At 44.7% G+C, this 15,225-nt stretch overlaps 1 protein-coding gene across 2 annotated transcripts in view; it reads left to right on the top strand.

The window, feature by feature from the left end:
- PDZD2 (PDZ domain containing 2) overlaps positions 1–15,225 on the top strand; it is a 496,705-nt gene that overhangs the window by 400,159 nt on the left and 81,321 nt on the right. For both annotated transcript variants that reach the window (XM_073620669.1, XM_073620675.1), the window contains one exon: positions 3,809–3,941. In XM_073620669.1, the coding sequence (XP_073476770.1) occupies positions 3,809–3,941 (133 nt within the window). The remainder of the gene's footprint in view (positions 1–3,808; positions 3,942–15,225) is intronic.

Raw genomic sequence — 15,225 nt, 5'->3', positions numbered from 1 at the left:
GAGACTGTCAGGGAAGGGGTTAACATCAGGGGTGATCAAAGGGTTAAATGTGTGCCTAGGGAGTGCTTGCTAAGTGTGAGGGACGTGCTTTTACTACTGGAAGACCTGGATGGTGTTTCTGCTTCACAGAAACACAGGAACCATGTCTTCTGTACTCCACAGAATGATAGTCTGCCTTGTTTACATAGGCAGACTGTCATTCTGGAAGAGAAGACAAGATTGATCGCACGCTTGAATCCAAAAGATGCTGTAGAAATTTCTTTATTGTCATGAGCCAGAAAAAATTGCAATGATGATCAGTTGACGCGTTTCACACGAAAAGAACCGTGCTTGTTTCGTGTGAAATGCATCAACTCATCATCTCTGCAATTTTGTCTGGCTCATGACAATAAAGAAATTTCTACAGCATCTTTTGGATTCAAGTGTGCGATCAATCTTTTCTTCTTTTCTTGATATTGCCTACCATGATGAGCCAGGATTAGCACTTTGGATCGGGTGTATCCATTTTTTGCCTGAAGCGGTGTGTGCACCCTTCTTCTGTTTCCAGACTGTCATTCTGTCAGAGTACTGAACGATCGGCGGGCCCCAGTAGACATCGGGTCGGCGGGACCCGCTAATCAGCTACCACTGTGTAAAATCACAGTAGGAGTGACCCAGAAGTGCAGAATCATTATGATAATTATATATATATATATATATATATATATATAATGTGTATGTATATGTGTGTTTGAGTCTGCGCAGAGCAGCCACCCTGTAGCAGTAAATCTACTATGGGGCAGTCGTGAACCAGTTAAATGATTGTCAACCGTTATCGCATAATAAACCCAATAGTAGGTAGTTTACATCTCAATGATATAAATAATATAGGTAGTAGTAGACTACTTTTACTATTTTATATTTGGGGGAACAGGTCAAAGGCACTGTATTTTACTATACTATGTATAGCTTATACATGCTGTCAGATCCAGAATTCCTTCTGGCTATCGCCACATTTTCTAGGTTGCAAGTCTAGGCCTGTAGCATGGAATGTCTATTGAACTTTTTATGTGTATATTTTTGTGTAGATAGAATTAACATAAACCAATGCCCCCTTATGTTAGATACTTTGTGTCTCTGTTCCGGGCTGTTTATTAATATTTTAAAGGCCATTTGATGTAGTCCTCCCATGTGAATCCACTATGTTTTCTCACTTTGGTCGAAGATTGTAGCAAAGTCATTTAAGATTAAAACAACAGTTCTTGTGAAAGGAACCTTTTTAGCGAAAATGTGGTTCTCATGATGGAGGGGAAATCCTTTTAAGACCGTCGGGATGGTCTGTGTGGTGACCCGTTCCAGATGTCTCTGTATAATGACACCGTTCAGTGTGAAGTGTGGCTGTTTGTTTTTCTGTATTAAGTACCAGAAGGTAATTTATTATACAGTTTAATTTCCTTCACTTACAAGTCATGCTGTGATTTAATCTTGATTTATTTATACCATTGTATCAAACACCATGAAAGCTATCCTTAAACACGGCATGCTGAGATATGAACTGCTAATATTAATATGGGATTAAGCAGATTTTTGATCTCAGCAGGGTGGAATGATTGAATGATAAAATGCCGCAATATTGAAATTTTACACCCATGAAGGAATCTGTGCTAACGCCTGCACTGAAGTGATTCTAAATTAAAGCGGCCTTTCCTTTAAAAGTGAAAGTACCACTCCTTCTCCTCCTTCCTCTTAACAAATGTGGTGTTTTGTTTTCTGGGAGCTGGTACCTTTTATCTGTCAAGCTCCCACTTGGGCGCTTGCTCACCTAGGCAAAAATAATGTCAGCTTGGCCCGGCCCCTGTCCTGCCCACTACCTCCTGGGGCACATCATATGTCCAAGGAGGCTGCAGGACCACTCTCACAGTGCTGACATGCTTTGTGCATGTGCAGTGGGGAGCCGGCTTTTTGCTGCTAAAAGAAAAAAAAAGGGATGCTGGCTGCATTTCTTTTGAGGAAAATATGCAATAGATAGAATTGGCTCTGGAGAAGATGTGTTCTACCCCAATACACAAAGTTAAAAAAGTCCATTTGAATTAAAGTCCATAACAGTCCATGGCTTTCAGAAAGTGGAAGAAGCCCCATAGAGTGAAGCAAACTCTGTCAATCTGGAAAAGGAATACAAGGGGGCGCCAACTAAGTGCAGTATTAGAACACAAATTAATTAAAAAGCCAATGGAGCAACTCGCATGTAAAAGGAGAAAGGCAATGCCTGCCTTTCTCCTTTTTACATGTGAGTTGCTCATTGGCTTTTTAACCCCTTGGTGCTGGCCTCATGCAAATATGCGGCCTCTCAGCGGGTGGCCCTTGGCGGGGGGCAAATGGAGGCCCTGAACTCTCCCGACACAGTTACATGCGGCTAACGGAAAGTTCCAGATCGCTGCTTGCGAACGGAAACTTTCTGGCCATGCAACTGCCGTGACAGCCAATCACTGCATCACATGATCACACACCCCACCCCACCTTCTGGTATCCTAAACCTCTTAAAGGGCGCCAAGAGGTTAATTCATTTCTGTTTTATTACTGAACTTAGTTGGCACCCCCTTGTGTTCCTTTTCCATTTCTTTTAAAAAGGCATCTCAGGTCAACTGTTCCACTTTGCATCAAACACCAAAACGGAAAATGAGGGGAAATCTCCACAATAGGGGGGGGGGGGGCAGACAGCAGTAATAACCCTGGTGGAGGGTTCTAACCCTTCACCACTCTGTTCACAACTAAGAAAAACATTTTTGGCTTGATTGCACATCCCAAACTGTTTGCCTTCGGACTCTCTGTCTTTGATCAACAATTTGAATGACGCCATATAAACAAGAGCATATACCAAGGGGGAGTTCAGCTGGTCATTCAGCTGCGTGTGTAAATTCTAACTTTATCCATTGAGCTCTGTACAAAAAACAGGAAAAATTAGGAATAGACGGGTATACATCAGAAAAGGAACATAGAGCTCCACCTGAAAGTACCTAATATGAACATGCAGAATTTCATTATCTTGCACAGTACAGGACACAAGCAACATATTTATACACCATGGGTTATAGTTTTGTACCTTCAGGTGATTGGATGCTGGCAAGCTTTGGAGGACATGCCCCCCCTGGGGTGCCTTTTATATAACCCTACCCCATTCCATGAGTCCTCAGTTTTTTGGGGTTTTTTTTGCTAATGTCAGTAATTGATAGAACTCTTCTCCTTTCTGGAGAAACCAGCTTCACTACTTACCCACTACCTACAGTGTATTACATCTGAGGTATCTCCTGACACTTTGGCAGACTTGGGTATCTCCCGGGTTTACAAGAAAAAGAACCGCTGCTCCAGGTGTATGAACATAAAGCTGGTTGGAATGTCCCGTGGAGTGCCAGCCCCGGCCCGCCTCCATGGGAAACTTGGAAAGAAAGAAAGAAATGGCTGCACATCCAGAACTTCCGATTGCCTTTGTTTTGTTCACAAAGATGACACCAAAGACACCAAACTCTGGTCACATAGATGCGTTTCACACATACATCTTGTGCGTAATCATTATTGATTACGCACAAGATGTATGTGTGAAACGCGTCTACGTGACCAGTTTGGTGTCTTTTGTGTTATCTTTGTGAATAAAATAAAAGGCAATCGGAAGTTCTGGATGTGCAGCCATTTCTTTCTTTCTTTCCATATCTCCTGGGTTTATGGGATCAGTTGACATGTCCAGAGTATGAGTGTTTTCTATTATTTTTTGTTGGCTGGAGTTCCCTTGTAAGAGACGATCATATCTGTTTGTCATTTCTTTCTCATTTTGCAGCCGTGGTGATCAGATCCTGGAAGCTGACTCCGTGAGTCTCCGCCATGCCGCATTAAGCGAGGCGTACGCCATTTTAAGCGAGTGTGGACCAGGACCTGTGAGCTTAATAATCAGCCGACATCCAAACCCAAAGGTAAGGTTCTGCAACACTACTTTTGAAGTCCTCCTAAAAATGTACGCATTAAATCACAAACCTAATAAAGCTGAATTCGAGGCAAACAACTTAACACACGATTGACATACATATGTGGGAGTTATTTTATCTGCCGATTTTGTATTTCTGTCCATCCTGGCATTAGATTTGCAGAGCTCTGCAACACAACACAGCGCCATCTGGCAAGGGACAAACAAAAGAAGGGAAAAGCGCCTCGAAGTGTAGACTGTAAATTACTTTAATAAAACCTAAAAAATGGCCACTCACATCTTAAACATGAGAGATAGGCTCATCAATAATGTATCGGGGACACAGGAGGTTCCATCCGAAAGAGAGCACGCCAAGGTCTGCTGTCACTGGAGTGGATGTGAAGAGAAGCTGGCTGGAATTTCCTAAGGTAATTCTGGAGCGACATCACCGGGAAGGGGGCTGGAGAGCGATATGTTTCTGAGCATGCCCTATGCCAACCTTTGGGCATGCACGCTCTTTCCTTAGGCTTAGGGAGGAATCACAGAGAGCCCAGTTATATAGGCTAATCACTGCGGGACTATAATGCCCAGCAGGAAATACAGGATTAATAAATAATGGAAAATACTAATTCATCTTTTGATTTTACAGCATAAAAAATGGCCATTTGCCAAGGGAGAAGACACAATTATTTTATGTTGAAACTTTAACACTTACAGGTCTCCTCCTCCTCCACCCCACCTTGTGATTGTGATTAAAAGGAGAAACCGCAGTCTGATGAGCTCATCTCTCTGCTCTCCTCCTGTCAGCATGATATATGCAGCACATATGGCTCCTTGTAATGCTTCTTTCATTAAAGAAAATTAAAGTGGCCCTTTTGACTAATTTTATGAGTCTGCATGAATAAATTTCCGGGCATCACAATTTACAACAACAGTTATTATTATCCAGGATTTATATAGTACCAACAGTTTGTGCAGCACTTTACAATATAAGGAGAGACTGTACAACTACAATACGATTCAATACAAGAGGGTTAGGGGGGGGGGCCCTAGTTCTAGGAGCTTACAATCTAATGGGTATATTTCAGTAAAAAAAAAAATCTTTTATCATTGAAAAGCAATCCGTGAGCTCCAGTTCAGTGATTTTGCCTGGGTTGAGATCAGCCTGCTGCAGGCAGGAGGAGACCTTTCCTTTCCCCCAGAGATCAACACTGCAACATGGTCACTTTTCTATGACTGTAGCAGGGGTTGAAAGCATGTATATGTGTGTGTGTGTGTATATATATATGTGTATATATATATATATATATATATATATATATATATATATATATATATATATATGTGTTATACTGTATAAATTGCTTGGTCCACTTTAATTATAACTAAAAACACAACAGATGGAATACAATAAAAAAATTGGTATATGAATAAACTTTGTAACAAAAACATCTAGCTGGAATAAGTGGAATTCTAGCTGGCATTTCCCTTATTACTGCTTTCGTACACAATGTTATAAAGGAAACAACTGCTGGCAATCTGTAATACGATAAGAAGCAAGTGCCTATTAATGGAGAGAGCAAGACCTCTCCATTACCCTGAGAAAGTTGTTCACTGCCTCTATGTAATCAGGAGCATGATGCAAATCCATTCCTTAAATATACGCAATCATCACACTAACGAGTGTCTTGTTATGCAATCATGTTTGAAATGCTGTCATTTGGTTTATGGTACACATATGATGTCTTTGTACCAACTTGCTGAGTATTGGAGAAGTTATGTTAATAACTCCAGGCTGCAAATCAGAAGATGTTCCATAAACTCCCCTCTGTTCACCATAATCAGGGTTTTATATATCAGTTGTGGTCTCATTCAGCTGTTTTTACACTGAACTTTTGGGGAGTGGCTGCAGCTTCTTCTCATAGGACGTTGTGCTGTAGACATTGTGCTGCTAGTCTTCAGAATGCGGGTGTCTGTGCTCCTAACCTGGAATCACTTCACATTGAATTTTTGCAGGCTAAGATATAGTGCTACTCTGATCATGCGAGACCTGTAAGAAGCTATTCTCAACCAAGGTTCTGTGGACCTCTCTAGGGTTCCTTCAGAGGGTTCTAGGGGTTCCTTAAGCTGATGCGAGACCTGCACACAGGCATGCTCAAAGAGGGTTCTGTGGAACACTCTGGGGTTCCTTCAGAGGTTACTAGGGGTTCCTTGACCTGATGTGATACCTGCACGCAGGCATTCTAAACCACGGTCCTGTGGAAATCTCTAGGGTTCCTTCAGAGGTTGCTAGGGCTTCCTTGAGCTGATGCGAGACCTGCACGCAGGCATTCTCATCTAGGGTCCTGTGGAACTCTTTAGGGTTCCTTCAGAGGTTGCTAGGGGTTTCTTGAGCTGGACTGAATGACTTCCCATCCAATGATGCTTGCCTAGTTCCAGGGCCAATGTTATTTGGCACAGCCAGTGGCATGACATCAATGATTCTTTTAACTGTCTGAAAGTATGCAATTCTGCCCACCACTGTAATAATTACATTTTTTCCCACTTACGCCTGATTAATTTGTTTTAGCAGCGGTTCCCCGTGAATTGAAGGATTGCTCTGGGGTAGAAAGTTTGAGAAAGGCTGTAAGGATTAGGTGACTTGGACAGATGCAGGGCAAAGAGTTGTGTTTTCATCATGAGTACCAGTTTTGCTTGGGTTAACTCGGGGATCAGCCACCTGTAGATCACGATCTACTAGTAGTGCGAAACGCGTCAGCTTATCTGTGCTTTCTGCATGACAGTCTTGTTATTTTGATGATCCCATTTTTTCAATAAAGTGAAAATATTTTGACTACATCCGGTGTGCGGCATCCGAATCTTCTCCTCCATTCAAGCCTATTTAGCCCCGTTTCCCAGGTTTAGCCATTCCCGGGAAATTCAAATTTTACCGTTGTTTTTTTTTTTTTTTCGTCGCCGCCCGCCACTAGAGGTCTGTGGCCGACGGAGACAATGTCTCCACCGGCCGCCATTTTCCCGGAGGCCAAGTTACTATTTAGTAATGGCCAGGTGACTGCCAATAGAATTTGAGCTGTGGCACCGCCCACCTCCCGCCCTGCTGCGACCTGATGTGGGAAGGGGCGGGGGTGGGTGGCACCGCAGCTCAATTGCTATTGGCAGCCACCCGGGTATTTTGTCCCATTCTGCACTGCTGGGAATGCCTGACTCCATTTGGGGATGCCTGGTGTAAAGACAGGACTCTGGCAGTGCCTGATGTAAGGGGGGACTCCGCTGCAATGTCTGATGTAAGGGGGGACTCCGCTGCAATGTCTGATGTAAGGGGGGACTCCGCTGCAATGTCTGATGTAAGGGGGACTCCGCTGCAATGTCTGATGTAAGGGGGACTCCGCTGCAATGTCTGATGTAAGGGGGACTCCGCTGCAATGTCTGATGTAAGGGGGACTCCGCTGCAATGTCTGATGTAAGGGGGGACTCCGCTGCAATGTCTGATGTAAGGGGGGACTCCGCTGCAATGTCTGATGTAAGGGGGGACTCCGCTGCAATGTCTGATGTAAGGGGGACTCCGCTGCAATGTCTGATGTAAGGGGGGACTCCGCTGCAATGTCTGATGTAAGGGGGGACTCCGCTGCAATGTCTGATGTAAGGGGGGACTCCGCTGCAATGTCTGATGTAAGGGGGGACTCCGCTGCAATGTCTGATGTAAGGGGGGGACTCCGCTGCAATGTCTGATGTAAGGGGGGACTCCGCTGCAATGTCTGATGTAAGGGGGGACTCCGCTGCAATGTCTGATGTAAGGGGGGACTCCGCTGCAATGTCTGATGTAAGGGGGGACTCCGCTGCAATGTCTGATGTAAGGGGGGACTCCGCTGCTATGTCTGATGTAAGGGGGGACTCCGCTGCTATGTCTGATGTAAGGGGGGACTCCGCTGCAATGTCTGATGTAAGGGGGGACTCCGCTGCAATGCCTGATGTAAGGGGGGACTCCGCTGCAATGCCTGATGTAAAGGGGACTCCGCTGCAATGCCTGATGTAAAGGGGACTCCGCTGCAATGTCTGATGTAAGGGGGGACTCCGCTGCAATGCCTGATGTAAGGGAGGACTCCGCTGCAATGCCTGATGTAAGGGGGGACTCCGCTGCAATGCCTGATGTAAGGGGGGACTCCGCTGCAATGTCTGATGTAAGGGGGGACTCCGCTGCAATGCCTGATGTAAGGGGGGACACTTCTGCAATGCCTGATGTAAGGGGGGACTCCGCTGCAATGCCTGATGTAAGGGAGGACTCCGCTGGGGACACATGATGGCATCTGGTGGCAGGCGACATGGCAGGTGACACGCTCAGGGTTCCCACTGATTCTGCATTATTGTGAGTTAAATAATTTCATTCTATATTACAATGTAATAATAGAAATAATGCACTTCAATCATCCTGACACCATAACAACCATGGTGCCGGGATGATTGAAGCGCCAACACCAGGTGTTTGGAGTATCTTTATCTGCTGATTTGTTAAACTTTCTGGAATACACATTTCTACTGTTGTGTAGGATCTGGGGCTGCTGTCACTCCATCCCTCTTTCTTTCTCTTTTTCTTTCTCTTTCTTTTTCTTTCTCTCCCTCTTTCTTTCTTTCTCCCTCCATCCCTCATTCATCTCATACCACACCGCTTCCGAGGCACGCCCGTTTAAGACACGCCCACTATTCCGCTCAAGCCACTCCCATTTTTGGCCGCGACGTGCTTCGCGCGACGCATTTTTCTGTTACAATATGCCCCGCCTACAAACAAATGCCACGCCCCTAATTATAGCAGGCTCCGCCTACATGCAAAAAAGTGTCCCGAATTTTTTTTTTGCAATGTTAGCAACTATGCATTTGGAGTTTGGGGGGGGGGTAAAATCCCATAGTTAAGACCTGTTTTTATCACCCCCACTCCAACTGCACCCCCTTTAGCTGTAGTGACCAGGGGAGCACATGTCGCAGCCACAGCAGAAGTTCTGCACCCTGTCATGGTTGGTGGGTGTAGCACCTGCCGAGCTTGACTCATTCAAGTGAATGAGGCCACTCTGCAAGTGCCCTGCAACCTTGTGCAGTACAGCAAACAAGGGGCTAAAGCAGGCAGCGTTGTGTTGCTTTCTCACCACCTGCTTAGACCCCGTAGGAGCATGCAGTTGTGGGACACTTGCAGAGTGGCGATTGACATGTGGTAGCACCCACCAAAAGCAACAGGGGGTTTAATTTCTGCTGCTGCATGTGTACACCTTTGGCTGCTGCCTTAGCAGCTAAAGGGGGTAGGGATTGTGGGCAGTAAATCCGCGACTCCACCACAGGGTTTTATCAGCCCCCAACTTTGTGTGAATGAGCTTTAAGGGTGCCGCTGCCTCAACTAAGGGTTCATTAACAAGTGCAACAGGCGCTGCTACTCCTCTGAAAAGTGATCCGAATGTGTTTGACAGGTAGTGAAGAAGTGATATGTTGCCTCCTCGCCACCTGATTTAAACCCATGGTTGCTGTACAATTGCGATGCATTGGTATGACAATTAGAAGTTTAAATCAGGTGTGAGGAGGTGACACTGTTCCCGGTGATCTTTGACTTCTCCCATGTTGTTCAGGTAGGTCTTCACCTCTTTAAGGTTGCCTACCCCAGCACTAGAGTGTCATACTAGGGCCAATTTTTATATAGAGAGCATAACTGGGTATACCATATATAGGAATGTAAGTAACTGTGACTCACTTACATTGACCATGATGTGTTCACACCTGATGGATGTTCCAGGAGCTCACTGTATTTTGTCCAGGGTAGGTGTTTTCACAAACCCTGTTCTAATGCCCGTGGAGTACCTGCATGCAGCAGCCTCAGGCCAGAAGATATGTGCCCTTCTGAACTAGGTCAACCTGAGCAAAACAGGAAGCAGACACAATTCGCTCGTGTATGGCCAGCTTTAGCGATAGCCTGCGTTTGACTTGGTCTTCTTTTGCCACCATCAAGTACATTGTATTTGGTCCACTAAGTGGGTCATTTATAATGGAGAGTGGATATCGTCTGCTTCCTGATAGATCCTTCCAAGTATCCCTACATTTTTGCGAGTTATTTATAAAATGAAATAAAGTTTTTAATGGCTCCTTTCTCAATCTAAAACAAATGATAGAGCTTTAGCTTGCATTTTTGGATGGCACGTTTTACAGACAATCATTTTTTAGGGTATTCCTGAGTCCATGCAGTGATGTCCAGAATCATGCCTGTTTTTTAATGGAATTCCACCTGAGAGTCCGAAGATCACAGCCATGTTGCGTTTTGACCTTGTCCCCTCCGCACAGAAATTTCTCCAAATTCCCAGAATGTTTTGTTGATATTATGTATTGTAGAGAATGATGATGGTTTTTAAAGTTTTTGCAATTTTGCGTTGAGGAGCGTTCTTTTGTTCGACAATTTTTTGATGCAGCTTTTCACAGATTGGTGAACCTCTGCCCATCTTTACTTCTGAGACACGCTGACTATAAGATGCTCTTTTTTTACCCAATTATGTTACTGACCTGTTGCCAATTAACCTAATTAGATGCAAAATGTTCTTCCAGCCCTTCTTTGTTAGTACCACTTTACCAGTTTTTTTGTTGCTCTATCCCAACTTTTTTGAGATGTGTTGCTGCCATCAATTTCAAAATTACCTTATTTTTTTTTTTCCCCAAAATGGTATTGGGATGTTTTCCATTTTCTATTGTGAATAAAATATGGGTTTATATGATTTGCACATCATTGCATTCTGTTTTTATGTAGATATTACACAGCGCCCCAACTTTTGTGAAATTAGGATTCCATATATCCATTTTGAAAAGCCTGATCAAGCCTGTAACTTCATGACGTTTGCATTACTGTCAGGGTATTTTCAGGCACTGGAGTCTCTTTGGTATGTTCTGTGTATCCTCCCAGAAGCTTCTCATTTTCTGTGGCTTTTTTAAGCAGCCACAATAAAAGCAGCAAGCCACAAGATAAACTGCAGAGGAAGACGCGATTAAGTCTTTCAACGCAGTCTATTTTATGGTGTGGTTTAAAGATCCTGGTCGTTACTTTTAATGGTTACCTTTTTCTTTTTAAATATGGGTTCTAATGGAAAATTTCCCTTTTTGTTAAACAGTTTATATATTTTATTGCAATAAAAGCAACTTTGTAATTTAAAGAGACTCTGTCATTGGGTGGAATAAGGGGAAGCTGGCATGAAATACAGGCACTTAGAATTGCACATACTGTATCTGCAACTACCTCCCATATTTTCCGTTTACGGATAAATTCTAGGTTGTTCTGATAGGCAAAGCTCCAACACTTCAGGGCAGCATTTAAGCTTATTGATAAAGCTGGCCATACACTGTATGCATTTTAGCTGGTTCCTGATGAACTGGATGTAATTCGCTTAGTGGATGGCCCTGTCAACCCCCTTCCACCGAAATCCTTTGAATAAAAATTCATAGGAGCCAGGCAGAAAATTGGCAGCCAAAGTGGCTGTACCCTGTCTGAAGCAGCCGCTGTTCGGGCATTTTGACAGCCAATGCCAGTGGCTCTTAAATAGCCCAGCAAAGGGGATTTGTCCAGCGTTGATGGAGGAACCTTTTAGATCCAATACTGTATGGCCAGCTTAAACCGGTTCTAAAGTCTTAACAGTCTTAACGTTTTTAGCCTTAATGCATTCTCTGCAAAAAAAGGTCCAATACTAGTTTTCCCCTCGCTGTCCCTAAACACTTACCTGAGTCCTTGCTCGATGCAGCTCTGACCTGGGTGGAGCACCGCTGCTCACTCTTCCTCTTCTCACAGGAGACTGAGTGCAGCAGGAGCCATAAGCTAGAACCCCGTGGTCTCCAACCTGATGTGGCCCTTTGCTTGCCTTTATCCAGCCTTGAGGCACCATTCTATCCACTGACACCAGTGATGGAGCACTATTCCTCCCTTAAATACCAACAATAGAGTACCATTTCTCCCGCTGATACCAACAATGGGGCACTATTCCTCCCACTGAAATCAATGATGGGGCACAATTCCTACAATTGATACCAACAATGGGCCACTATTCCTCCGATTGACACCAAGGATAGGGCACTAGTCCTGTCACTGATACCAATTATGGGGGCAGTACTCCTCCCACTAAAACCAATGAGGAGGCACCGGTTACTTCAACTGATGCCACAGCATTTTCTATTTCTATTGGCCACAGTCTGCCCCCCCCCCCCCAAAGCCTGGAGGACAGTTAACTGGTCCTTTGTATAGAAAGTTTGGAGACCCCTGAGCTAGAACATGACAAATTGTTGAATATAGATTTAAGGATAACACGAAAATGAAAGTGTGGTTAAAAAATGTAAAAATGGGCTTTTACTGTTCTACATACCTTATCCAGGTGAAATTAAAGGAAGTATGCCCAAAATAGTTGGTTCAAACAATTAGGGCACATCCAAATCTGAAATATATTCATGAAAAAGTCATCGGCCATCCAAATTTAGATTATTATAGTTATACTTAGGGGCAAGATTCATCCCCACCAGCAGAAAGCATTAGAGCCAAAACAGTCTGTCCAGTTTCACTGGTAAGATTTGGCTTCCTCAAAAACCCGGCTGTTAAAATATTGGTTGACTAGTAGGTATTGAGTCTTTTGTTGATGTGCATCAAAGTCATGCAGATCTGCTATAGTTAAGATTCTCTTGGAGTTACCTATAATACATGTTAATAAAGTCCAGTAAAATAGAATCAAGATGTAATGGTGGTGTATTTATATGGTTAACTTATAAATGAGACACTTCATTCAATAGGCGCTGCGTGGAACTTTTTGACATTCTAGAATAATTGCACAATATATTAAGAAAAATCTGCTGTATGTTATTGCCTGCAGTCATGCTACGTGTTCCCATACTTTACATTTCAAATCAGAAGGTAATTGCCTTTCTCTAATGAAAGGATTAATTGATTTTCTTTAGTGGTGTTTGGTGTTTTTACCGCCTCCCAACCTCTCTCACCTAAGCTGCAGAAGCAAAAATGATCCCCTTGTACCACCTGCCAAATGTGACCCTTCCAACTCAATAGGGCCATGCCCCAACCACGTAGGTAGAAAGTAGCCATTCTGGAAAAAACTGTACTTTTGTGTATTGATTAGAGCTGTCCCGTTAACATACACTATATTACCAAAAGTATTGGGACGCCTGCCTTTGCACGCACAATGAAAGCAACATGGATGAATGAGTTTGGGGTGGAGGAACTTGACTGGTCTGTACAGAGTCCTGACTTCAACCCGATAGAACACCTTTGGGATGAATTCAAGCGGTCAAACAAAATGGTCAAACATTCCCATAGACACGCTCCTAAACCTTGTGGACAGCCTTCCCTGAAGAGTTGAAGCTGTTGAAGCTGCAAAGGGTGGGCCAACTCAATATTGAACCCTACGGACTAAGACTGGGATGCCAGTAAAGTTCATGTTTGTGTAAAGGCAGGCGTCCGAATACTTTTGGCAATATAGTGTAAATAAACCTAATCACATAAAGCTCATATACCAGGTAATCCTGCCATAAAGTTCAGGCACTTCCAGTAATGGGGTGGCAACTGATTACCATTTGGTCTCTTGCATTGTCACCCTGTTCTCATGAAACCCTGGTGGAGATTACAGGCCGCTTTGTGCTGGCATAGTGTACTATCACTATCAAGAAGCCAATCCAGAGTAATGATGTGCTTGTGACATCCATGTAGACAGGAATTGGCTGAAGGAGAACAGCGGCAAGAAGATACAAAAATGTGAAAACAATACAATATGGCAATAACGGCAATGGCTTACGATACATGCTGCTTTAGAAGACGAGATGTCATCCAGTTAGGGTTTAGATCTACTTCAATGAAATGAAGAGGCAGAAATGGTGTGCTCCGAAGCTTTCCGGTGTCTGTTCTCATTCCAGCAGTATAAAGACAGCAGGCTGATATAAAAATGGCACATCGTAGAGGAGCAATAAAAAACCACATGTCCGTTGTCCGTCTCCTTTCCTTTCGTGCATCTGTAAAGATTCCATATGGAGCACCGAGCAATTGATGACATCCAGGGGGAAGCGCTCTCCCAGCCTTCATTTCCGTTCAGCGGCAGAACATTGGACTGGTATACTGTGTTTTATTAAAAATAACCTGTGATAAAATATAAAACTGATGTACCATAAAGGTTTTAGAGGCAAGGTGTCCATATGTGCCGAGACCGTTGACAGTAAGATATATATGGCTCTGACAATGATTTTTTTTTTTTTTTTTGTTATCACCAACCTTACTCCAAAAGAGAGCAGCAATAAGCGTGGAATTCTGTAGCAGCCGATCAGATTTCAGTTTAGTGTTGTCAGATCAGTGAAAAGAATGTATTCTGGTTGTGATGCAGTCATTTATTATTTGTTGCACTCGGTGGCGAAACGGGCCCTGGAGTTCCTCTGCTGCGGGGGGGGGGGGGGGGGGGGGGGGGGGTCGGAAATCTGACGGACTTTAGATTTGGAACATGTTTCAAATCTTTACGTCGGAACTCTGCTGGACCCAGAAATCGGCTCGTCTGTATGCTAGTCCAGACGAAAACCGACGCTAGGGCAGCTATTGGCTACTGGCTGTGAACTTCCTGATTTTAGTCCGGTGTATGTCATCACGTACGAATCCGTTTGTTGTGATCATGTGTAGACAAGTCCGTTCGTTGGGAAAGTCCGTTGGAAAGCCACCGAAAGTCCGACGGATAGTCCGTCGGACCAGTCCAGTCCAGTCGAAAAGTCCGCGTGTGTGTATGCGGCATTACTCTTACTGCCCCCCCTATGGATGAGATCTGTGGTGGTGGGGGGGGGATGGGATCAGTAAGAGGCAGAGGTGGTGGGGGAGGATGGCACCACCACTGCCACTGCTCCCACCCCCCCCTCACCACTGCCGCTGCTGCCACTGACCCCACCCCACCCCACCACCGTTGCCGCCACTGAACCCCCCCTCACCATTGCCACCACTGACCCCCACCGCTGCCGCCACTGATCCCACCCCCCCTCACCACCGCCGCCACTGATCCCACCCCCCCCCACCGTCACCACCACTGATCCCACTATCCCTCACCACACCACCGTTGCCGCCACTGATCGCACTAATCCCACCCCCCTTACCACCACCACTGATCCCACCCCCCCTCACCACCACCACTGATCCCACCCCCCCTCACCACCACCACTGATCCCACCCCCCCTCACCACCACCATTTCCACTGATCTAACCCCCCTCACCGCCACTGATCCCACCCTCCCTCACCACCGCCACCACTGATACCACCCACCCT

This window comes from Aquarana catesbeiana, linkage group LG01 (assembly GCF_042186555.1).
Source record: "Aquarana catesbeiana isolate 2022-GZ linkage group LG01, ASM4218655v1, whole genome shotgun sequence".
Lineage (NCBI taxonomy): Eukaryota > Metazoa > Chordata > Amphibia > Anura > Ranidae > Aquarana > Aquarana catesbeiana.
The sequence above is the reverse complement of the archived record's forward strand: the minus strand, read 5'-3'. Positions and strand labels throughout refer to the sequence as shown.